The sequence below is a fragment of the Durio zibethinus genome, chromosome 14 (assembly GCF_047325235.1).
Source record: "Durio zibethinus cultivar Kanyao isolate XHJ-2024 chromosome 14, ASM4732523v1, whole genome shotgun sequence".
NCBI classification, from domain to species: domain Eukaryota; kingdom Viridiplantae; phylum Streptophyta; class Magnoliopsida; order Malvales; family Malvaceae; genus Durio; species Durio zibethinus.
Window position 1 is genome coordinate 827,889 of NC_143175.1, and position 23,700 is coordinate 851,588.

At 33.6% G+C, this 23,700-nt stretch overlaps 3 protein-coding genes and 1 pseudogene across 7 annotated transcripts; 2 read left to right on the plus strand and 2 right to left on the minus strand.

Annotated features, from left to right (window-relative positions):
* Positions 1-2,704: 2,704 nt before the first annotated feature.
* LOC111294443 (vacuole membrane protein KMS1-like) lies at positions 2,705-6,617 on the plus strand. Of its 3 annotated transcripts, none has more exons than XM_022887744.2 (9): positions 2,712-2,856; positions 2,964-3,046; positions 3,564-3,766; positions 4,109-4,184; positions 4,530-4,829; positions 4,947-5,104; positions 5,502-5,618; positions 5,862-6,041; positions 6,151-6,617. In XM_022887744.2, the coding sequence occupies exons 2-9, from the start codon at positions 3,010-3,012 to the stop codon at positions 6,337-6,339; spliced, it is 1,260 nt and encodes a 419-aa protein (XP_022743479.1). In that variant the 5' UTR covers positions 2,712-2,856; positions 2,964-3,009; the 3' UTR covers positions 6,340-6,617. The 3 variants fall into 3 exon arrangements, with proteins under 3 accessions (XP_022743481.1, XP_022743479.1, XP_022743480.1); XM_022887745.2 differs by having other exon boundaries at positions 2,757-2,856; positions 3,010-3,046; XM_022887746.2 differs by lacking the exon at positions 2,964-3,046 and having other exon boundaries at positions 2,705-2,856.
* Positions 6,618-6,830: 213 nt separating this feature from the next.
* On the minus strand, positions 6,831-9,361 carry LOC111294442 (protein AUXIN RESPONSE 4-like). Its single transcript, XM_022887743.2, has 2 exons — positions 7,954-9,361; positions 6,831-7,401 (listed from the first exon to the last, which is right to left on the minus strand). The coding sequence occupies exons 1-2, from the start codon at positions 9,160-9,162 to the stop codon at positions 7,132-7,134; spliced, it is 1,479 nt and encodes a 492-aa protein (XP_022743478.2). The 5' UTR covers positions 9,163-9,361; the 3' UTR covers positions 6,831-7,131.
* A 109-nt stretch (positions 9,362-9,470) lies between these two features.
* Positions 9,471-15,362, plus strand: LOC111294444 (aminopeptidase P2-like; annotated as a pseudogene). The gene is made up of 13 exons (XR_016327314.1): positions 9,471-9,992; positions 10,474-10,605; positions 10,711-10,830; positions 10,946-11,221; positions 11,547-11,721; positions 12,057-12,309; positions 12,594-12,745; positions 12,952-13,136; positions 13,511-13,619; positions 13,715-13,869; positions 14,163-14,255; positions 14,872-14,952; positions 15,103-15,362. The product of XR_016327314.1 is annotated as an aminopeptidase P2-like (transcript).
* A 146-nt stretch (positions 15,363-15,508) lies between these two features.
* LOC111294441 (long chain acyl-CoA synthetase 7, peroxisomal-like) lies at positions 15,509-22,328 on the minus strand. Of its 2 annotated transcripts, XM_022887741.2 has the most exons (23): positions 22,184-22,328; positions 21,886-21,946; positions 21,728-21,805; positions 21,580-21,651; positions 21,391-21,472; positions 21,131-21,236; positions 20,981-21,057; positions 20,777-20,821; positions 20,589-20,675; positions 20,136-20,225; positions 19,931-20,010; positions 19,729-19,822; positions 18,935-19,023; positions 18,758-18,846; positions 18,427-18,556; positions 18,110-18,228; positions 17,695-17,818; positions 17,524-17,610; positions 17,080-17,183; positions 16,924-17,009; positions 16,247-16,333; positions 16,074-16,160; positions 15,509-15,865 (listed from the first exon to the last, which is right to left on the minus strand). In XM_022887741.2, exons 1-23 carry the CDS (start codon positions 22,302-22,304, stop codon positions 15,767-15,769), a joined length of 2,094 nt encoding a protein of 697 aa, XP_022743476.2. In that variant the 5' UTR covers positions 22,305-22,328; the 3' UTR covers positions 15,509-15,766. The 2 variants fall into 2 exon arrangements, with proteins under 2 accessions (XP_022743476.2, XP_022743477.2); XM_022887742.2 differs by lacking the exons at positions 19,729-19,822; positions 19,931-20,010.
* Between the last annotated feature and the right edge of the window lie 1,372 nt (positions 22,329-23,700).

Here is a 23,700-nt window from a genome sequence, read left to right on the forward strand (position 1 = left end):
TCTTTGGCAAATGCTTCATATGGACAATTCTGTGATTGATTTTAGGATTCTATGGTTAAGCACGAAAATTGAAAATTTTTAATAAAATTTAATATGTTTGAAGTTTAAATTTTAATAATTATAATCTTTTTATTTCAAATTATGAACTTTTTTATTAAAAAAATGCAAAGCAATTCCTTTAGATGTTTTGGAAAGGAAACGATATTTGCCAATTTAGTTATAAATTTCTCATCCCATATGTTTTTTTTTTTTAATGTAACCATGACGTTAATTACTTGTTTATATATGTGTTGTACTTGACAATTTAAAAGAGATTGTTGCAGGTCGTACATTTGATATGATATCAACAAATGATCATCAGTAAAACTCAAACTCAATACTTTTTCGTTAAAGAAGATAAATTTTAATCGATTGAACTAATCATTCGTTAGTAACACATGAAATATACATTATACTATAAAAGATGCCCTTGCAAGCTATTTATGGGCTTGCAAAAGCAAGAACCTGTGTTGTGTAAAGCGAAAATCATTCATATGCAAAAAAAAAAAAATTATACAAATACAATTAGGAAAAATTAAGAGTCTTTCAAATTAAAAAAAAAAATAAAGAGAGAATTATTTGAGATGATTTAAACATATGAAATGTATGTTCATTTGTATATTGAAAAATAAAATTTTAAATTTAAGAGAAACCAAAATTTTTATATGTATATTAGGAGAGATGTAGATGTAAACTACTAAAAAATAATATAATAATTAAAAAAATAAATAAATAAATTATTATTAATAAAAATAAGTGATGTAAAAAAATTTAAAATTATAATATAATACAATTTTTTTTATCTTTTATATAATCGATTCCAAAATATACAATGTAAGATTTAATTTATTATTATTATTGTTATACAAATTCATTTAATTTGGATATGTGACTAGGTAATAAGCGAAAGTATTTAAAAGTTTAGTTTATTCAAATTTAAAGTTCGAACATTAAAATGTAATTTTTATCTTTTCTCAACTAAAAAAATCTGATTTGATTTTGTTGTTTTTCATTTAAAATTGTAGCCAGGCAGGTAAGGTTTACAAATAGATTTTTTTTCAAGTGCACATTTTTGGTATTAAATGCAATAAAGTAGGCATGTGAGGTTCGGATACCAATGAATCATAGATAGTTTTACCTTTGTTTGGGTCAATATCAAAGGATAAAGAAAAACATTATATTTTTGTGGAACATGATTTTAGTTATAACTTAGGGATTTTTTATTTTATTACTCAAAACAATCAATTTTCTAATGATTATTATATTAAAAAAACATGTTCTTTCATCAACAACGAGTCATTTGAAAGTGATTATAAACAAAAATAAAATGTTTTGTAAGTCAAAGTGGACTAGTAAAGTAGATTAAAATTTTGAATTTAGCATCACTTGTATATTTAAAAAATTTTATTTTCATTTATATATATAGATGAAAAAAATTAAATTTATTGTCATCACAAAATAATAAATTTGAATAAATTTAATTAAATTAAATTTAAAAAATGATATTAAACAGATTTAATATTTAAATGTTGACATCTACAATTATATTCTTATCCCCGTATTACGACATCTTTTATAAAAAGCAATCAATTTTTTTATGATAATTTATATTAAAAAATATATATTCCTTAATCAACAAGAGTCATTTTATTAAGGATTTGGTCATCATTATCAACTATAAAAGAAAGAAATAAAGAAACATATGGATTGTCACTTGTGATTATTTATGTCCTTAAAAAAATTTTTTGATGACATTGGCAAATAGGAGTAAAAGAAATTGAAAAAAATAAAAAATTAATTTAAAACTATAGTGTTTAGTTTGGATCAAATCATTTTTTTAAATTTGGATTAAATTCAGATATTAAATATATATTAAATTTAAATCAAATTTCGAGTCGATGTGTAAAAAAAAAAAAATCAAATCGAATTATTATGTTTTTGTTAGCTTTTATCTATATTTTAAATTTTTATAAAATAAAAATAATTACTTTATATATAAATCTAATTCAAATATATTAGATTTTATTAAACTAATATATAAAATAAATTAAAATTTAAAAAACAATAAACTAAATTGAATCAAACCGATAAAATTTGATTTGAATTATATTGGTTTTAAATAAAAATTGATTCAAATTCAAATCAAATTTTAAAAATTTATAATACTATATATTATTCAAAAAATTTAAATCAAATTAAATCTAATTTGATCACAACCGTTATCATCTACCAAAAAAAATATAAGACAATATTTTGAAGTTTGATCCATCTATTTCTCAATCAAATTTCAATAAAATTTTTAGTCTGGTTATGCTCTTTTAATTTTGACAGCCCAAATTCCATCCAAGACCAAGGGCCATTTAGCCCAGTCTGAGAGCTCCATGTAGGTGCTAAGGAAAACTATGGACATTATTAGAGCTCAAATAGTTAGTTGGGCTAACCATTTGAGTCTAAGCCCAAATCATTATCTAAAGTTGGACTGTCCAAAGCAGACAAAATTGCCAACACGAAAATCGGGCCGTTATTAGGAGACTATTAGACTCAGTTGGGCCCACGTTGAAAGACATAACAGGCGTGGCCTAATAATCATGGGCCATTGATGGGCCAGACCTTTTTCTGTGGATCTAGCAAACATTCTGACATGGCGGCCTAAGAAAAAACAGTTGCAAAGGAGTCACTTTACTTAAGAAACAGACAATTCTCCCTCTTTTTCTCTGTGTTTTTCTCTGTGTCTGTCTCCTCTGATTCACGCCAACGTTGCTCTTCCCCTGCGGCAATCTCGATTACCTATGCAAAATCTAATTCCCATTTTTCGAGGTTCTTTCTCTTTCAAACACCAAATATTCCCATAAATAATTTAATCTTTTTTTTTAAATTCCAAAGCATCAATTTTTAATTATAAATATAAATACTATATAATGCAGCTAGAGCTAGGAGTTTTTAGAATGTGATCTCTGCTTTTTCTTTTAGATGGCGACAACCCAAGAACAGAATCTCTCTCATTCTGGTGGGTCACTTGACTCTGTTTTATTCCAATTCCAAAAACATTTGGTTTGTCTACTTTCTGTTTGGTTCTTAGGAAAATCATTGGTTTCTGAATTGGGTTTTGGTTTTCGTATTGTTTTGCTGCAGTTTCCGCTGGTAGCTTCTTTATGTCCTTTTGTTTTTATTTGGCTTTTAGAAATAAAAAATGAGCTCAATTATTTTACAGTTGAATTGGGATTAATTCAGTTTTGCATAGGAGTTCAGAGAGCTTAGGAGTTCTATTAAGCTCAAATTATTGGAGCTTTTCCACCTTTAATGGTTAAAGGATTGAACTTTAGAGACTTTATAAAGATCCCACTTTTTCTTTTTCTTTTTTTTCTGGTTATTTGTAATTATAGGATCTGGAAGTTGCAAAAACCTATGTGTACTTGTGATGAAATTTTATATTTTTTTCTCATTTTCTTGTTTATTTGTGGAATTTCTATTGATTTTGGAGCATTTGTTTGATAGGAGTAATCATCTGGTGTTTTATCTTATAGGACTTCGTGAGAAGCACCAAGAAGAATTGGACAATCTTACATTAACAATTCAGCCCTTAAGAACTCTAAAGCTTTTTGCCTTTGCTGTTATTCAATGGATTCATCAGATAATTCGACATCGAGCTGGTTGGTTCATGTTTTCAAGCACTTTGGCTGGAAGTATTGGAATTTTGGTCATGACCATTGGTGGGCCTCATGAATTGGTATGATGTTATGCCATATTGCTTCTGGTGATTACTTCAGTCCAGATCGTAGAAGATTAAGTGGCTGCTAGTGTTTTGAGTGGTTGTCTGCTGCTAATTATAGATAATGTGATTCCTTTTTTTTGAAGAAACAGTAGTAGTTGAGTATTACTCTTTTGTCTTTTGAGTTGGAAATGCCATGCAATGTAATTTTGATCAGTGATTTTTGCTAGTGTGTTGGTTTGATGAGGAATATTTGCAGTTGTCAGCTTGATTTCTTGATAATATTTCAATTCATCCTTGGAAGCTGCAATTATGTTTTGATTTGTTTCTATGTTCTGATGAATAGTGCGACTTTGGCAGGTTCAAGAGCATATTCATTACGTTCAGTTTGGAGTTTGGTGGTTGGCCCTTGGGGTAGCATCATCTATTGGTCTTGGTAAGGGGAGTTCTACTTTGTCACTATCAGATTTTTTACGCCACTTCTATTATATTCTAGATGCTTGTACCATTTGCTTTGGAAGGATTCCGTTCAAATTTTCCTCTCTTGCAATTATTGAGCATTAGCTTTTAAATTGTTGTAAGAGATGGTGAGAAACTGTTGTCTATTCCTAAAATTAAGGGATCATACTTCACTAGATTAGCTGTTATATTCCTTTGGTACTTGTTATCACTGTTCTATTTTCTTGCTTAAAAGAATTTGCTGCTTATTCTCAATAAAATCATTTATATACATGGATTTTTTTTTTAAAATGGGACTCTGAATCTATTCTATTTCTCACAGGATCTGGTTTGCACACATTTGTGCTGTATTTGGGTCCACACATTGCCTTTTTTACAATTAAAGCTGTGCAGTGTGGCCGTGTTGATTTAAAAAGTGCTTTATATGATACCATTCAACTGAACACTGGTCCTTCATGGCTGAAAAAAAATTGCTCTGACTATGGACCTCCACTGTTCCCATCAGGACATGGTTCAAGAGTTCCACTCGGTAGCATATTGCCTCAGGTTCAACTAGAGGCCATCTTATGGGGCATTGGGACTGCACTTGGAGAGCTCCCTCCATACTTCATATCTAGAGCAGGTCATAAGGGCACAGCTATTATTATTCTGTGTTTGCACTTGTATACTTCCATTATCTTCTGATTGTTTATTGATTATGGTTTATAATCTTGACTTTCCTACTTAAATGCTTTGGCAGCTTGCATATCAGGTAGCAAATTGGTTATCATGAGTGATTTAGATTCTTCTTCAATGGAAGATGGTAGTATCACAGCCAATCATCTGAAACAGATAAAATATTGGCTCCTTTCACACTTACAATACTTGAACTTCTTTACAGTTTTAGTTCTTGCTTCGGTAATCTAGGAACTTTTTCTTTCTTCTTTTCTTCACAATTTTAGTTGTACTTTTGATTTTTTATCGTAACTTTGATCAATGGTATGAAAGAGTAGTTATCATAGTAGCTATAGCTAATTTGGACAAATTAGCTGGAGTGAAAATGTCTGCTTCATTGGTGAAAGTTGGTTTTTGAATGATGCTGTCCAAAAAATTCTTTTGCTCATTTGGGTAAATAATTAGAAGGTGATATTAGCCTAATGAAATGCATTAGATATCACTGCAGTTATTTTTGCAGCAGATCATAGTACTGTAGTACTAATTTCTATTAATAATCTTTGCGCTATACTGAAGCAGAGGCTTGTGTTGCTAACCTATTTGGATTTGTAATTTTCTGATTAGAGTGTTATATTTTCAGGTTCCAAATCCTCTGTTCGATCTTGCTGGTATTATGTGTGGGCAATTTGGTGTTCCATTTTGGAAGTTCTTTCTAGCAACATTACTTGGAAAGGCGATCATTAAAACTCACATTCAGGTTTGAGAAGTCCTAGATTTTATACCAGGAGGTTTTTGAGCTACTTTATTTCTTTAAAGTTGTTATCTGTCTCTAAAATCATAAAATGTAAGTAAAAAGGAAAAAAGAAAAACTTCTATGTGAAAGGGGGTCAGTAAGCTTAAGCATGATGGTAAGTCCTGCTGCTAAGTGGTGGGAACATTTATGCTGATCCTTGATGTTATTTTGTGACTTATGGTTGTTATTTTCTGTTTGTCACCGCAGACGGTTTTTATCATCTCAATTTGCAACTATCAGCTTCTGGACTTCATTGAAAATGAGTTGATTAGAGTGCTCAGCTTTATCCCAGGAGTAGCCACCATCCTGCTGGACCTTATCAGGAAACTACATACTATTAGAGACAAATATATGTCACCCTCTCCTCCAGTCTCCTCAAATATTAAAGTAATATAAACACAAAATAGTGTGATAAGCATACCTATGCAGGATGCCTTAGGTCTCCAGCGGAACTTCTTGCCTGGTGCTAATTTAGCTTTTTTTGTTTTCTCTACAGGTGAATAGTTGGGATTTATCACTTGCTTCAATCTGGAATACTGTTGTATGGCTCATGCTTCTAAACTTCTTCATTAAGATAGTAACAGCAACTGCTCAGAACTTTCTCAAGGAACAACAGGAGAAGGAGTTGATAACATTATCAAAGAACTATTTTGAATTGAATCCTTCAGCTTCTAAATCCATTTAGACATTTGATAGTAGTTCTGTTCCCCGTTTATGTTTATCTTTTGCATCATGCCTAATGATGTGGTAATTTTAGAGGCAGAAAATTTTTATATCTGTTACAGTTAATAGTTTTCCACACCATACTCGGTTTTGTGTTTAATTTGTATGGAAAGCTTGAAGGAACAGAAGGGAAAAAGCAAGTTCCATACTTCATTCATTCTTGTTATTGGATTTTGGACTTTAACATATCATCTTTGTTGTCAAACCTCAGGCAATATAAATCAAGTTATTAGCTTTATCAATCATGTCAAGCCGGGTGTTTTTTTTTTTTTCTCTGATCTATCTCATTAATTGTTGAGGTGGGGTAAGAGGATTGCTGATGCTTTTTTTTTCTTTTGTCTTTGTTGTTTTGTAATCAGTATCAAGTTATGTTCAACCATGTATCATACAATGGTAAGCTTCCGAATTCTTGGAAATTCTCATGTTAAGAGCATATCAGGTATACGTTGATGGTGAAAAATCTAATCTCAGATGATGCTGTAAAGCATATTAAACTTTAAATGTTGCCTTCCAAAACAATTCATTGATATATCATCATGACAACAATCAGTGACTTAAAGTTTACCTTTGATCACCTCAACGGAAAAGAAAAACTTCTTGCTCTGAAGTTTGAATTTGCTTTGCTTTGTTGTGTCTCATATAAACATTTCTTGTAAGTACCAGAAAAGCAGTATAAAGTACCATACGTCGATGATGGCACGCCTAGATCTAATCTCTAACTTAAATCCAGTCCACTACGATAGGAAGAAACATATCAACTGCCCCATGTGTGACCAAGACCGTATGCATCCATAAAGCCGGCTGCACGCGCATGGTCATGACCATGGGCCACATGGCCGTGGCCGTGGCCGTCACTGTCACCTTCACTGTCACTGTCACTGTCAGTGTGGTCAGTGTCTGTTGCTTCATCAAACATCTTCTGAATATGCGCAGCAATGGTCTGTTCCTCAACTTGTCTAACTGTTTTGGGCAATGAAGAAACAAAATGAGCTACAATCTCAGCTAGCTCACCAGGAACACCTTCCTGAGATCACAAAGACATAACAAGCATGAATTCAAAATGAAGCAAATGCATGTAATGTTGACAACACATAGAAGACACCTAAGGAACTTGTTAAAACATCTTATTATTCTAGAAAACATACAATCAATCTATGATGCTCTTGATTTAAATTCCAAAGGGTGCATCCATGGTCCTATAAATTTGGAAGAATGCAGTTACCAAGTGACATGCAAAGTAATGGAGTATCGCATCAATTTCAACTAAAGAGCACACAATTCAAAAGGTATGTAAAGAACCAAAAACAACATTCATGCAAGTATCAGAGCAAAAACAATCTATTAAAGACATTCAATCAATCAATCATACAAGAATTAACCAACAATATAACATGGCTGCATATCTTTGGAACATATGAGAGCAAAAATCAAAGGTCAATCAAGTCAGAATCAATCACAAACTCAGTCACGAGCATGCCTAAAATCATCCAAAAGCGGCTATATTATGATAATTCAACTGTTAATAATGTAAAACAAGAACAACAGAAACTTAATACGTCGAAGGAGTCAATGGGACCTGTGGCCATCGCCCTCCAGAATGAGTGACAAATTTTGCCCCAGGAAGTGCCTCAGCAATTCGTCGACCCTCTTTACTCCATTCGTCTGACCAATCATTAGACCAAAGTACCTGCAATGGCACACCTTTTATACCATCCAAACCTCCCCACTCTTCTATATCAAAACTATAATTCAGCTTCTTCCCCATCCCCACAACTGCTCTTCTCGCATCCCATCCCGTCAAAAGCGCTCTATGTGCCTCCAACTCCGACCAACCAATCCCCTTTGAGCAACACAAGTTTATCAACCTTGCATACGCAAAAGAAAACCACAACACAATCTCACCCACCACAGGTATGTTCAAAACCCAAAAAGGCAAAGCTGGTTTTAATCCTGTATCAATAAGAGTTACACTTCTAATTAAACTTGAATTCTCAGAAATCCAATTTGCAGCCATAACAAAACCGGAATCATGCAAAACTAAATGCACAGGAGCTAATCTCATTGTTTCTATAACTTGCCCCAAAACCCTTCCCATCTCTTGACTTCCCATTTCAATAACCTTAAAACTCTTTTTAACCAAAACTCTTGACTTTATCTCTTCATAAGGGAGTTCACCAGTTTCAACCGCTTGATCGAAAGCCCAAAACAAACCCTTTTCTTGAATCAAACTATAAACTTCCTTAAACCTTCCTAAAACCCCATTTGTTCCTTCTTCAATCTCTACCCTTGAGTTATCTGAAAACCCATTTCCAGGCAAATCAAAGGCTACAACATGAACTCCTTTTGTGCCTAGAACTCTTATCATTTCCCTATAAGAATAAGAACTCAGCCCCAGCCCATGAACAACCACAACATTCTCAGATGAAGAAAACTGACCATTTTCGGAAACAAAAATTTCACTTGGTGATTGGTTTGGGTTTATTTGTACTTTAATGGTTCTACCATTTGAGTAATGTTGGCGTAGGGAATTAGGCAAAGAAAGGAACCAGGATCTGGGGTCTTGAGGGGACAAAGAGGAAAAAGAGACGAAGAAAGTAATAAGAAAAACACTGAGAGGAAAACAGAACCAGAAGGCAAAAGGGTTTCGAGTTTGGGAGCTCGGGCTTGGCTTTGAAGTGGGTTTTGAAGGTTTCGAGTTTGGATTTAAAGTTGGTTTTTCAGGGGGTTTTTTGTTTCCTCTTGTTTTCCGTGACCCTGGCTCTATCCCTTCTGTTATGATCGCCATTGACAAGCATCAACTGTAAACTTCAACTTCTAATCTTTGAAACACATCATGAAGAAGAAAAGTTAACAGCTCTGTTTCAAACGTATAAACTTTAAACAGTAAAAAAAAAAAAAGCAAAATTTGAGATTTGAGATTTGAGATCAAGCTGGAGAAAATAAATTGTCCACCTTCTGGTCCTTTTAGTCTCTCTGTTTCATTCCTTAACGACAACGTTTTAGTCTTTCTGGTTTTGTACTCTATCTATAAAAAGCTTTCCTTTCCTGAAGAAAGACTGTTGACTTTAATAAGTAAGATTAAATTATTAGATTTCAGACATTAAAAAACGACACCGTCCACTTTCAGCTGTTGTCTTTTTTCCTTATACGACACAGTTTTCATTCAACTACCATCATTTCTGGTTTCTCTTCTTTGACTCTGACTCACAAACCTTGATACCCTGTATTCTCTGTTGTACTTATTCATTTTCTTGTTTCTATCGGAAGTTGCTACTATTATCAACTATGCAGTCGCTACCATCACAAGCAATGCGTCCTCTATCCCTCAACCCATCTCTTTCCTCTTCTCGTTTTCTTTTCTTCTCCTTCTCAATCCCCATTTTCCACAAATTCAAAAGCAACCCCACAATTTATAATAAATCACAGAAGGGTCCTTCGTTTTTGACCCTACGATGTTGTAATTCTGGTTCAGTAACTGCCAAGCCTTCTTCAGAGCTTCATAGGAACCGTACTGTTCAAGAACCGGATGAAAAGGTTGTTGCTCTTCGCCAGCTTTTTCCCAAGCCTGGAATTGGAATTGATGCCTATATCATCCCTTCTCAGGAAGCTCATCAGGTTCAATTCTCTTTCTTTTCTATACTTGTTAATGCTCAAATTCAATTAGTTTTTGGTTGTTTCGAGTAGCTGGTGTTTTGACTATTGAGTGCTTTCAGATGAAATATTCTGTCATAATTTAGATGGTAAACTGATATAAATGAGACGAGATTAACATTATTTGGACTCTTAGGTGCCCATAAACTGTCTCAGATCTCATCATGTTCATAAATGCATCATTGCATTATTGTTTTCAACTTTTGGTTGGTTCAGTAATTGTATTCAAGTCTGTTTTAAGCAGATTTTAAGTGCTTCTGTTAATAAATTTCATGTGTTATGATAAATGATTATTCAGTTTTACTACTTGTTAACATTTATCAAAATGTCACCATTAAGGATTATCAGGGATATCTGTATGTGAGACTGAAATTTGTCACAGTAGAACTTTCAAGTTCTGACTTCTACTGCAATTAGTTTAATTACTATTGGCCATGGTTTCTAGAGTGAGTTCATTGCTGAATGCTACATGAGGAGAGCCTATATATCAGGCTTTACTGGCAGTGCAGGGACTGTTGTCACAAAGGATAAAGCAGCTCTATGGACTGATGGTAGCTATTTCTGCAGGCTTTTTCTTGTTGGGAAACTTTATTAAGTCATTTTAATGGAGTTCCATCTAGTATGGTCCACCATAGATTAAATGCTTGTTGATACTAGTTCTTCCTGTCTTCTGACCATTTAGGCTGAGAAATAGTTGCGCTCAAGCTGGATTCTCATGTGTGCTGGTAATCTTGGAGTTCCAGCAATTAGTGAATGGCTTAATGATATTTTGGCTCCTGGTGGCAGAGTTGGCGTTGATCCTGTGAGCACTCTTTCAACCTCCTAAATGGGTGCATCTAGCTTACCATTTGCAATCAATATAACCCTTATTAATTTTTGGCTGTGTCTGATGACGTCTGATAATTTGAAGGGAGCAGTTTCTATTTTCTTATGATGCTGCAGAAGAATTGAAGGAGGATATATCTAAGAAGAATCTTGAGTTGGTTTACTTGTATGATTTAAATCTTGTTGATGAAATATGGAAGGAATCAAGGCCAAAACCTCCTAACAAGCCAATTAGAGTGCATGATCTGAAATTTGCTGGCGTAGATGTGGTGTCCAAATTATCTGCCCTGAGGGCTGAACTAGTTGGTACTGGTTCATCTGCAATTGTTATATTCATGCTTGATGAAGTTGCCTAGTTGCTGAACTTGGTATTAATACTCACACTTACTTAGTTGCTTGTTATTTTTTTTTTGAAACAAAAACAGTGATAGTCTTTGTTTTGTCAAGATTTCTTAGAATGCTCATTACTTTAGAAGAAATCTGATAGCTCAACTTGCTCAGACCAATATACATATACATATACATATATATATATATATATATATACACATATACATATATATATATGTATATGTGTGTGTGTGTGTGTGTGTATATATAGAAAGAGAGAGAGAGAGAGAGTTAATCATTCAATAATTTCTTCTTTTGCCTTTAATCCTTCATCCGACTAATACCTTACATCTTGTTTTGCAGAGTGGAAGTGATGTCCCACATTCACCTGTTATGTATGTATACTTAACTGTGGAGGTTGACGCAGCAAAGTTATTTGTAGATAATTCTAAAGTCACCCCAGAGGTGATGGATCACTTGAAGAATGCAGGTGTAGAATTAAGACCATATGACTCCATCCTTTCTTAAATAAGGAGGTATGTTTAGGTGATGTTATTTTTGCATTTGAAACATTTTTCTTTGAATGGGGCATTTTTTTATGCTATGGTGAAGTGATGATTTTCACTTTAGTTCATTAGGAAACTAGCGTGTCTTTCATTGAAGCAGTTTTCACAAGATTTTATGCATTTTCATTTAGATAGCTTAGACTTTCTTGTTTGAAAAATATGTAATAAAAATGTAAAAGCAGCCAGCAAAGATGTCTATCTTTATCTAAGGTTGCAAAATTTTTTATTATATCTATTCTTAGCTGGTTTTGCCAGGTGTGCTAGGGCAAACTTATTTTAGAAATAACTAAATATACCTTTTTCATACCGGCAGCAAAGGGGGCTCACCTGTGGTTAGATACATCATCTGCTAATGCTGCTATTGTGGAGACATATAAGTCTGCTTGTGATAAATATTTTATGAGCCATGGGAGTAGAGGAAAAATAAAGAATAAGGGATATGGTGAATCCAATGGTCTCTCTAGAGGTCCTTCTGGAGTTTATAGATGATCTCCAATCTCCCAAGCGAAGGCATTGAAAAATCCTGCTGAATTAGAAGGGATGCTGAATTCTCACTTGAGGTAATTGATTTCTCCATATAATAGTAATACCTCAGTTTGTGGTTATAATTTAGTTGGCTGCAATCCGTTTTTGAAACATTCGTCTTCGGAGGATATTCCTTTTAAGAAACATCTACCCTTTTGTAAGCAAAGAGGACACCTACCATTGTCTGTTGACATGCCTGCTATAGCCCTTCTTTGTGAAACTTTCTATTTTGGGGTAGCTAAAAGCTATTGCTTGCTAGAAAAGATATGTAGATAAAAAAACTTTAAGAATTATAATTATGGTGATAATATACATGCAGGGATGCAGTTGCTTTGGCACAGTTCTGGTGCTGGCTGGAAGAGGAAATTCATAAGAATGTGAAACTCACAGAGGTAGATGTTGCAGACAAACTTCTTGAATTCCGTTCAAAGCAAGATGGTTTCCTAGACACAAGCGTTGATACAATAAGTGGTATATTACTTTATGAATTCTTGATTACCTTCCAGTCTAAGTCCAGCCATTTTAATTCCTTGCGTCCTGGAAAAAGTAAAATTGCCATGCTTTGTTTTATTTTGGAAGGGAATATGTAAATTAATAAACTCCACAACCAAAAATCAAATCTCTGTCTATCAATTTATAATTCACTCTTAACATTTTGAATAATATTGCGGGATCAGGTGCAAATGGTGCTATTATACACTACAAACCTGAAAAAGAAAGTTGTAGGGTTGTGGATTCAAATAAATTGTTCCTATTGGATAGTGGAGCTCAATATGTTGATGGAATAACTGACATAACAAGGACTGTACATTTTGGTGAACTAACTTCCAGGGAAAAAGAATGCTTCACCCGAGTTCTAAAGGTGCTGGTTCTGTTTTGATCTATCTTGTCGGTATCATATGAGCCCCATGTATGTGTTACATAAAGAGATTGACTGGCTCTTAACCAAGTTTTTCTAAAATATTTGAGAATATTGGTAAATTTTTTCTTACTTTGTGAGATCACAACAGCCTTGTATCCCTCACATTCCTTTTGTCTGGTTCTCCACTTTCTTTTTTCTTTGTACATATAAAATGGAAATCCAGTTAGAAATGGAGCATATATTTGATTATTTTTAGTCTTATGAGTACCTTCCACCATGATATGATTTCATCACTGTACTACTTCTAAAGATTACCAAGCTCTCGTATATGAATTGGTTATTTTGGTGTTTCCTGATATACCATCAAATTGCAGGGTCACATTGCTCTTGATCAAGCAGTATTCCCCGAAAGCACTCCAAGTTTTGTGTTGGATGCGTTTGCCTGCTCTGCCCTTTGGAAGATTGGACTTGATTACCGCCATGGTATTTCTCCCATCTTTCCAGTGACTTCCCCACAGTACGAAAAAGCTTTGTCTATTATTGATTTATGACTTCATTGTCTTGTTCCCTTTATGCAGGTACTGGGCATCGTGTTGGAGCCGCATTGAATGTCCATGAAGGCCCACAAAATATTAGCTACAGATATGGAAATATGACTCCCCTACAAAAAGGCATGATTGTTAGCAATGAACCTGGCTACTATGAAGACCATGCCTTTGGCATTCAGATTGATGTACAAAGTCATTCGGCCATATCTGTTTGTTCTAAACTTTGCATTAGCTAAAAGAATTCTGGCTGTTTAATTTCCTTGATGAATTCATTTAATTGATCTAACTGCTGGTTTAAAGCTAAACTTAGTTGGTCCACATCCAAACACCTCATGTAATTTGAACTACATTGTGATTAAAGGTTAAAAGTTATATTAATTAGGTTTGAGCATTATTTTGTAGTTTATATTATGAGTAACCCTCTAGTTACTGTTTGAGAAGCTTGGTCATTTCTAACTTAGAATCTTTCATCTTGCAGAATCTTCTTTTTGTGCAAGAGATTCATACACCTAACCGTTACCGAGGAATTGAATATCTTGGATTCAAAAAACTAACATTTGTTCCCATTCAGGCATGCTGCCGATTTCCTTGTACTAATGCTGTTCAAATCTTACTTTGCGCATTAAGATGCTGTATTTCCACCCACTTTTGCTGTCTGCTAACTCCACCATGATAAGTTCTTCTGGGCATAAATTACTAGTTACAATCTGGTTCTGAATCAGTTCTAAGAAACTTACTTAGAATCTGAAACTCAAATTTATTAATGGATTAAGTTGAAATGTTCACTTGTAAGGAAGTAGAAGTCATCTGGTCATCAGGCTTCCAAGAGCGATCTTCTGCTAACGAACATGAATATATGCGGTACTTAGCTTTCCCTCATACTGGATTAGGAAGATTATTATTTTACAGAAATAACAGCATGTACTTATTCTCGAAATGTGCATATTTTCAATTTTTAACTTGAATGTTGATCCGAGGGTTGGAGCTGATTGCTATAGGGAGCTTTGCAATTAAATGTACAAATTATTTGCTGCTTCGACTTCCTTAGTAGGATAAACTAGACCGGTTACTTATAATCTCTAATTTTGAGTTTCTTTTTTTATCATGATTAAATTTGATTCTCGGTTATGTTAAATGAAGTTCAGCTGGATATTTTATTTTTAATCATGTTTGTATCTGGGGTACAGACTAAATTGATTGACTTATCCTTGCTCTCTGTCGAGGCGGTCGAATGGCTCAACAATTACCGATCACAAGTTTGGGAAAAGGTAGGTACACATATGTATATGTATTGAAAAATGTTCACTTCCGTTAAACCATTTGCTAAAAAAGATCTTGTGAGTTCAGTTTGATAGACTTCCTGGTTACCTGTTCAGCTTATTCTCCTTTCGAGTTATTAACTTGATAAGTTCTTGCAGGTTTCACCATTGCTGGAAGGTTCTGCTCGTCAATGGCTTTGGAACAGCACACGACCCATTGCCAAGCTATGATTTCCAGTCCCAAAATTTCCATTTTTTAACCCAAAAGCTTAAAACTTTAAAAAATAAATACCTTGTAAATGTCTGAGAAATTATGGTTTGTGGTATATCAGATTTTGTATAGAGCATCACATAAAAATATGTAATTAGAGAAATTCCAACGAGAAATTTCTTATTGCAAGTGTTACGAGTTGAACTTAGACTTGTCGCATGAATCAGTTTGACTAAATTTCGAGTTCAATCTCAATAGAATTTGAGTTGAATATATTTAACTATGCAAAATGCGATGAATATATTCATCTATATTTACCTAGGCATATATTCATAACAGATCAAACTCTTGAGCTTTGAAAAATATAAAAACATTTTTATTGAATGTAAATATACATTACAACAGAGACGTGAAAGCCTCAGTTTAAACATGACTATATATAGTCATTGAACACGTAAACAACAACAATCACTCACCTGGAACGGGCAATCCCTCTTCCATTTCTTTTCCTGAAAAAGGAATGCCCATGTTTCCATCCACCTTATGCCCCTTTGATCTTTTTTTTTTTTTTTTCCTTTGCAACTTTTCCTGTCGCAAGAAGTGGCACTTGGCTCATAACATTTTTTCTGGTATTGGATCGGATGTCGAAAGTTCAGCATACATGTTGGATATGGTTTTTGCGAAGTATGCCTTTGCTTGAGGCCGCTTTATCTGGATAATAAAAATAAAGTAAAAAGAGTAAAATTTTCACCTCTTTTTTGGTTGAGATCAATTGGATTAAAAGTTTATTGATGCTCCAAAATTCAATTTCCACTATGTTTTGTGGCATAATGATAAGATTATTTATGATTCAAGTTTTGTTCCAATACAGTAATCATGCTCAAACAATATGGCCAGTAAACAAAGAATGGCGGCTAACCTTGAATGTTGGAGTGAGAAGGCCATTCTCCTCGGTGAATGGTTCTGGCACCAAAGTTACAGCTTTTGCAAATTCGAAGCCTCTTAACTGCCAAAAAAAATCGATTTCAATAAAGGAATTCAAATAAATTGACTGGTCTCGTAAAAGATGGATCATTGGTTAACATAATTTACCTGTGCTTCCCTTCCGACGTTATCCATCTCAGCAAGAACAGCATTCCTCGCTCTTGGATCATTGCACAGTTGTCCTAAATCATTGTACTGACAAATGCATTCAAGAGAACCTTTAAACTGTTAAAAACATTCTTTTGGGGCCACTAATAACCTCAACATAGCATGGAGAGAAAGAGTGTGGGATCGGAAGTGAATATAATCACATCAATGACCTCAAAAATCTGAGTGATGGCTATTATAACTAGTAAAATTCGCATGATCAATGTTTCCAGCTGACTATATAACGTTTGCAATGCTAATGAAAAATTACAGAGCCATTCTTTATCATTGTTAATAGAAAAGACAAAGCTAAACAAAATTCTTCATTATTTTGGATTAAGTAAAAAAAAAATTATCCAAAGAAGAACAAAATCTGGAAAAATATGCCAGAACTAATGAAACTGCCACAAGATGAGGTCACTCAAAAACATAAAGCTAAACTAAATTCATAATAGACCAGACTTGTCTTCATTGGCTCTTTCTTTTTATTTTTTTTTACTTGATGAGTTTGTCTAATTCACATATTAGTATATTTATAATTTTGGTTTGTCATGGCGACACAAGGGCCTGACAGTTTTGAAATTTTGAATATACTGACGTAGATATGACCAAGGACAAAGGAGGAGAAGAAAATGAACCTGGATGCCCTCAGATGCAGCCCAATCTCTCATCACATCAGGTTCCACTGCAACTATAGCTACTAAAGATGAATTCAAACTATCACCTGTAAACATATTAAGCAATCAGGATAATAAACCCTGGTGAAGATTAATCAATATAAACTATTTCCTTACCATATATAAAACACTGCAAAATAAATTTGCATTTTGCATATACATTCTCAACCTTCTCAGGTGCTATGTACTCCCCCTGTGCCAACTTAAATATGTTTTTTTTCCTGTAATGAATTAACAACCATGGTCATAAAAAGGTTCAGTAAATATGGATAGAAACAATCCATGCAGATGATTTATTACCAAAAATAAAAAACAACAAGAAAATCAGAACATCATTCTCACATGTTTGAAAAGGTTTTCGTAGCAACTGAATGAGCCAACACCACCACCACCCCCCCCCCCAAAAAAAAAAAAAGCGCACACACAAGTAAGACTACTAGTCAAGCACAAATGCTATCTCATATATATAAAAAAGCATTGATATCTAGATAATAGATCACAAGGTGGATATGAGTATCTTGTCCACTGAATAATATGAGAATAAGGGCAAACAAATATGACCTATCGATAATCTTGAGACGGCCTCCAGGTAACCACAAACCAATATCTCCTGTATGTAGCCAACCATCATCATCAACTACTTCTCTCCTGTTCAACCAACTAGGCAGTCAGATCAACTAAAGGTTTGCAGATACATGTGGCAACAACATCTAATGTGTGAAAGATGATTACGTTTGGACTTCATCCTTGTAGTAGCCTTGAAAAACAATAGGACCCCTCACACAAATTTCCCCACGAGGATATGGCTCATCATCAGATGTGTAATTCATTTCAGGAACATCCACAAGTTTTATTTCTGAAAAGAGAAAAATGATGTCCAGAACAAACGAAATAAGCTACTTGATAATCAAAATTTTCCAAAACCAGATGAATTCCATTCAACAAGTTCTTCACTTTAAAATGACTGGCATTTAGGCCTCCTGAATTTACAACTAGTGATTCAGCCGTCCCAAAAGTTTGACATTTAATCGCATTTTTTTTTTTTTTATGTAACAGCATGTCCATCTGTCCCTAAATATTGATTTTACTCAACTGAATTTAGATTTACAGCTAGTGGTTCTATCCAAAAGAAACCAAGGCTACTCACCACATCCACAAAGAGGAGACCCAACATGTCCAGTTAAGTTGTCCCCTCCATCCATCAAGGTTATGATGCAAGAAGTCTCTGTCATGCCATACCCCTCAACTACTAAGCAGCCAAAGCACCTGCAAAATACACTAGTGTCAAAGACTGAGTAATTTAAAGCTATGCTACTTCAACTCTACACTTTAACAATAACATAACTACATCAGACAAATGGTGCTCGTTCGGATGGCTATGGCATTTGAAGACCCTGCAATGGTAACAAAGTGCTAAGATACAGCAATCATCTATAATTGCCTCATGTAAGAAAATCAACTTACACTCTCAAGAAGTCCAATACATCAGGAGACAGAGGGGAAGCACCTGATGCCATAAAACGTACTCGTCCTCCAAGCTTTTCCCTTATTTTATTAAAGACCAATCTGTCCCAAATTGGTGATGCTTTCCTTCCTGCAACAATGGTAGGAAGCACAAGCAATCAGACAGCTAAACAGGAGGCAATCATACTGATAGCATTTACTGTTTTACACTTCACATTCCCTTATCATAACTCTATATACTTGCTCTTTCATCAACAATATAATGTTCCAGCAAATTAATAAGAAATTTTTGCTATAAAGAAGAAGAAAGTTCAATTATTAGCATGGATACCATTCATGATGGCTTGCTTCTTGGAATCGAAGGCAGCTTTAAATAGCCTCTCCTTTAGAGCACCAGAAGTCTTTACGGCATTGGTGATTCTATGGCAGTGAAATGAACTAAATAAGAACTGATAAACATAAAAGTTGCAATCAATTTATTTTTTGCAACTCTCAACCATTATCATACCCAGCATAAATTCGATTATATAATCGAGGCACACTGCAAAATATTGTTGGTCTAAGAGCAGCCAAATCATCCATCAACTTCAAATTATCCTGCAAACAAGAGGGGCATATACATTCATGAAGATTGTATGAAGACAAAATCAGAATAGTAATATATTTCGAAGCAGTTGAGCACTAAAGGATTGGGTAGAAACAATATCTGTTTTACCCAGTACCAAGTTTTTGAATTGAACAACAATGAAAATGTACTCAATTTACAAGGAAAAAAGAGAGCTGGGTATCTTAACTTCTAGATTCATTCAATGAAAACTGCTATTTATATTCAGGGAAATAGAAGCAGCCTTATCTGCAGATCTAAACTGTTATTTCTGAATGCCAACAAATTGAAAAGGAAAGAATCATCATGCAAAAGGTTTACAAGTGAACATAATATAGTGAGAATATATCAAATCAAGAGAAATTACTCCAGACTAGCACTCTATCAGACTTTTAAAATAACAGCAAACTAAAACTTTCTACTCTATTCATCAAACAAGCTTCCAGGATTGTAATGCAGCAGAGAACAGGATTCAATGAACAGTAGAAAGACAAGCACCAACAAAGTTCAATCAAACTTTTAATACTATAACCAAGATGGATGCACTTAAATTTTTAGCATACCTTCGCATATGTTCAAACTGTTTACCTAATATTGTGCATAATATATTGAAACTTATAAATTTACAGATCAATTTGATAGATAGCTACCTCAACATGCAAGACAAGAGTTATTACAGATTTGATAGAGTCACATACCCCCTGGTAGAAGCCAACCCCCATGCCATGGTGAACACAGATGATTTGGTTTGTTCGTTCATAGATGTGAGCCAAAGGAAGATAGGATATGTAACTATTAAATGAGAACATTAATCAATAGAAATACATGAAGCAATGTATCTTATCAAAAAATTCATAAAGTTTGCATTACATTTGGTGATAAATTGAACACTGAACTCACATGTCTGAGGGATAGAATTTAAAAGCTCGGGAGAAACCAGCAACATTTGCAATTAAATTTCCATGTGTCAAGACAACTCCCTTTTCAGAGAAAACAAGAAATAATAGTATATATTAAACAGAAAATAAAGGCAGTAAAGGCATGAAAGGTATGAAAGTAGCTGTACAAGACCAGCATCAAAGTTCAAACATCATAAAAATCTTACCTTTGGTGTTCCAGTGGTACCACTGGTGTAGCATATCGTTGCAAAATCTTCAGGCTTTGGAGGGCAAAATGACTGCAGGTTACTGCAACCCTAGAAGAAAATCATTTAAAATAAGTTGATATAAACTAGATGCCAGATTAAATAGGCAGATCTGCAATTTCAATTGCATTTCAGTTAGATGATTTGCTAAACTAATTATAAATCCTGTAATATGATGGAATAGTTTTAGTCAGTAATCAGGTGAAATGTTTACTAAAGCATCATCATTCTAAATAATTCAAGGAAACATAGAAGTTCAGCAAAACAACTAAATCCTATTATCAGCACACATATAAAATGAAGCATATGGAGTTATTTGAACTATTAGCAGCATATTGAAAATGGAATCACATGGTTAAAAGTAAGTCTCCAACATGAATAACTAAAAATATGAACAAAGAAGTAAATTTATACCTGACCAAGTAATTTTGAATATGATATGAGCTTCACACCAGATGTCAAGGGAAGTAAAGGTAAGTGTTCATCAGCTCCTCCCACCACCTGAATAGAAAAAGGTGCCAGACGAAGACATAAGCTTAGTGGGAATAAACATATAGCATATGTATAGTTTTTTTATGATTTTATATTCTACAAGTACATACCACTATAAGATGTACAGATGGAATCAGAGCTATGAAGCTCAACAGCTGCAATTTTTAGAAGAGACAAATGAGACAAGAAGTAAATTTTAAATCAGCAATTAAAACAAGATACAAGAAAATTTTCAGTGTTTGCAGCAAGTTAAAAAATCTAATACGGTGCAAAACATAGATCAGCAACTTTACAAGAGCAAAAATGAAACTCACATTGTTCAAAGTTTGTGGGACACAAAAAATAGCCTGTATGCCAGAATGATTCACAACGTACTTAACCGCATCAGGACCTGCAATGACCAAAACACTATTAGAATTGGGCTACAAGGGACTAAAAGAAATAATTACCAGTCAAAGGCACACCTAAAGTATCATACAAAGGAACTGAAATATATGAATATGCTGCACAAGCATGATCAACCACCAGCCACTCGGGTCGGTTTATAAAATAAAGTCCAATACAAGCTCCCTGTTCCAGAACCACAAAAAGTCAAAAATGCCTTAACACTATCAATATTTAAACATTCAAACAGGCACATATTCTAGTTGTAGGAATGCTAATATATACAGGCAAATCCATGGTTGGACAAAGATGGGAATCCAAGTTCTTCAAAGCAACTTACTTGTTCTACCCCATAATACCTAAGACCAGAACCTATTGCCTCCCTAGCTGTAGCTGCTTCTCCATACGTCATCCACTTATACCTTCATATGCAAAGCATAGTTAACACAATCCCACAATTAAAATCCCATACTAATCCTCAATAAACTTCGATTTTAACTTTTTAAAATTAAATAATTATATAACTCACTCCCCAACTGTTCCATCCACCCGAATTCGCGTTCCCAAGTACTTGTGATCTCTATAAGTCTCAACAGCATGTCTAAGAAACCAAAAAAACATATAATAAGCATAAAATTACTCCAACATTTAAAGAACAGAGAGAGAGAGATTCTCACACAAAATTATCATGCAATGTCCCAATTTCAGGATGATCATCAAACCGGCTCAAAAGCTTCATCGGAGAACGAACCGATCTGCGTAAGAAAATTCAACGTTAAAAAAAATTCAAAAATAGAAAGGAATGAAGAAGCAGAGTGTAGCGAGAAACAGAGACCTATAAACATTCCATTTTCCACTTCGCAAGTTCTCTGGAAGAACGACACTGTATTGTTTACCTATAAAAAAATTATAAACCAAAAAAAAAAAAAGAATGATTAACGTAATAGAAAGCAATGAGATCAACCAAATATATACTATGATGATCAAATCAAAATAAGCAATCAATCAAAACAAACACTGAATACTTCCATTTTTATGACGATTTAACTCCAAAACACATAAAAACATGAATTATCACGTTACCAACTGTACGTATATACGAGTTTATACGTATACTTAGAGAGTATACGTACCGTGAAAGAAGTGCGAAGAGGAGGTGAGGTTACGGCGGAGAAAGGAGTCATCCTCCGTGGTGTAGGAAGGGAGGATGTGAGATTTGATGGCGCCGAGCCGACGTTGAGCTGGAGACTCCATTTCCACGGAAAGTGTTTGGACTTTGGAGGATTAATTTTCCCGGAAAAGAAAATGCATAAAGCCAGTTACGTGATGAGAGGGAATTGGACGAAGTGATAAGCCAATCCGAGTCGCACGATTGTGACTGGTCAACTGTAGGATTTCACTATTTTTTTTATTTGCGGTTTTATTTAAAAAAAAAATAGCTCTTTATGTAGTTGGTGGAATGCAAAAGCGCAAGCAAGTAAGAGAAGGGGAGATGCTAATGTACGCTGGATGGCTGGAATTTATATTGGCCCCATGGATGAACCGCAGCGTTTTAAGGGACGTGGAAGGCAAAACTCCTAAATAATTGTATTTAATTCGCTAGCGTGATCTCTGCGTGTACATTAGTCCTACCCAGAAAAACTTTTCTCTACCTCTTTTATGGGGTTTATTTTACTTTTTGAATATTTAAATTATATTTTGGTTTTATTTTTTATTTTTCATAAGACAATTAAAAGATGTAATCTTTCCACGTGGATTTTCTTGATATACAAAAAAAAAAGGTATTTAAATTTTAATGATTTGTCACATTTATTCTAAAGAATTTATAATTAACTTTTTTTATAAAATTTATAATGACTTAATTTAGGATTCCAAAATTAGAATATACGTAGGATAACTCAAAATATTTTATATGATTGAGTGTGATTCTTTCTTAATTTTTTAAATTTAAATTCATTGAAAGATTGTGAAAAAATAAATTTTCATGAATTCATTATATTTTATGTAAATAAATTTTTTAAATTGGTTCGAAATGGGAATGCATTCTAAAATTTTTTACCATTCAAATATATATATATATATATATATATATATAATGTTTATGCGCCTAATGCACCCAAAAGTATTAAATCCACAAAAAAAAAATTTATAATTAAATTGATAAATTTTATAGGCATATCTCAAAGTATGAACAACATGAACTTTTAAGAGGTATTCAATACTAAATAAAAGTGATTCCATATAACAAGAATCTTAGTAAATATTTTTATTTTTTTATTTTAAGAATATAAAAAACAAAAATTAAAAAATGAATAGAAAATCAATGACAAATAATAAAAAGATCAAAAGCATATGATAAGAATAATCTTATTGCTTTTGCTTCAAATTACATACATGTAAAGATGCATTTTTCTTTTTTTGAGTTAAACTAATTAGAGAAGAAAATTTAAAATTTTAAATATTATTTGATAGGTAAAATATAACTATTTATTTGGATATCCAAGTAAACTTTGTATTTGTTTTTAAAAGAATAGTAGAATTCATAAAAAATAAAAAATTAAAAGATTAAAAAAACTAGGCATAAGGATCCAAAAAGCCTTCAAATAAACAATTAACTATTTTTTGTCTATTAAGGGCTAAATTGATGAGA

Bases quoted from the DNA above. Each gene is read 5' to 3' on its own strand.
- LOC111294443 (XM_022887744.2), top strand. From the start codon at position 3,010: ATGGCGACAACCCAAGAACAGAATCTCTCTCATTCTG. The intron at 3,047-3,563 runs GTGGGTCACTTG...TTTATCTTATAG, and splicing joins ACAGAATCTCTCTCATTCTG to GACTTCGTGAGAAGCACCAA. The intron at 5,619-5,861 runs GTTTGAGAAGTC...TTGTCACCGCAG, and splicing joins TCATTAAAACTCACATTCAG to ACGGTTTTTATCATCTCAAT.
- LOC111294442 (XM_022887743.2), bottom strand. From the start codon at position 9,162: ATGGCGATCATAACAGAAGGGATAGAGCCAGGGTCACGGAAAACAAGA. The intron at 7,402-7,953 runs GTCCCATTGACT...TTGTGATCTCAG, and splicing joins CTGGAGGGCGATGGCCACAG to GAAGGTGTTCCTGGTGAGCT.
- LOC111294441 (XM_022887741.2), bottom strand. From the start codon at position 22,304: ATGGAGTCTCCAGCTCAACGTCGGCTCGGCGCCATCAAATCTCACATC. The intron at 21,947-22,183 runs GTACGTATACTC...ATTTTTTTATAG, and splicing joins CTCTTCGCACTTCTTTCACG to GTAAACAATACAGTGTCGTT. The intron at 18,229-18,426 runs GTAAGTTGATTT...TGTATTTTGCAG, and splicing joins GTATTGGACTTCTTGAGAGT to GTGCTTTGGCTGCTTAGTAG.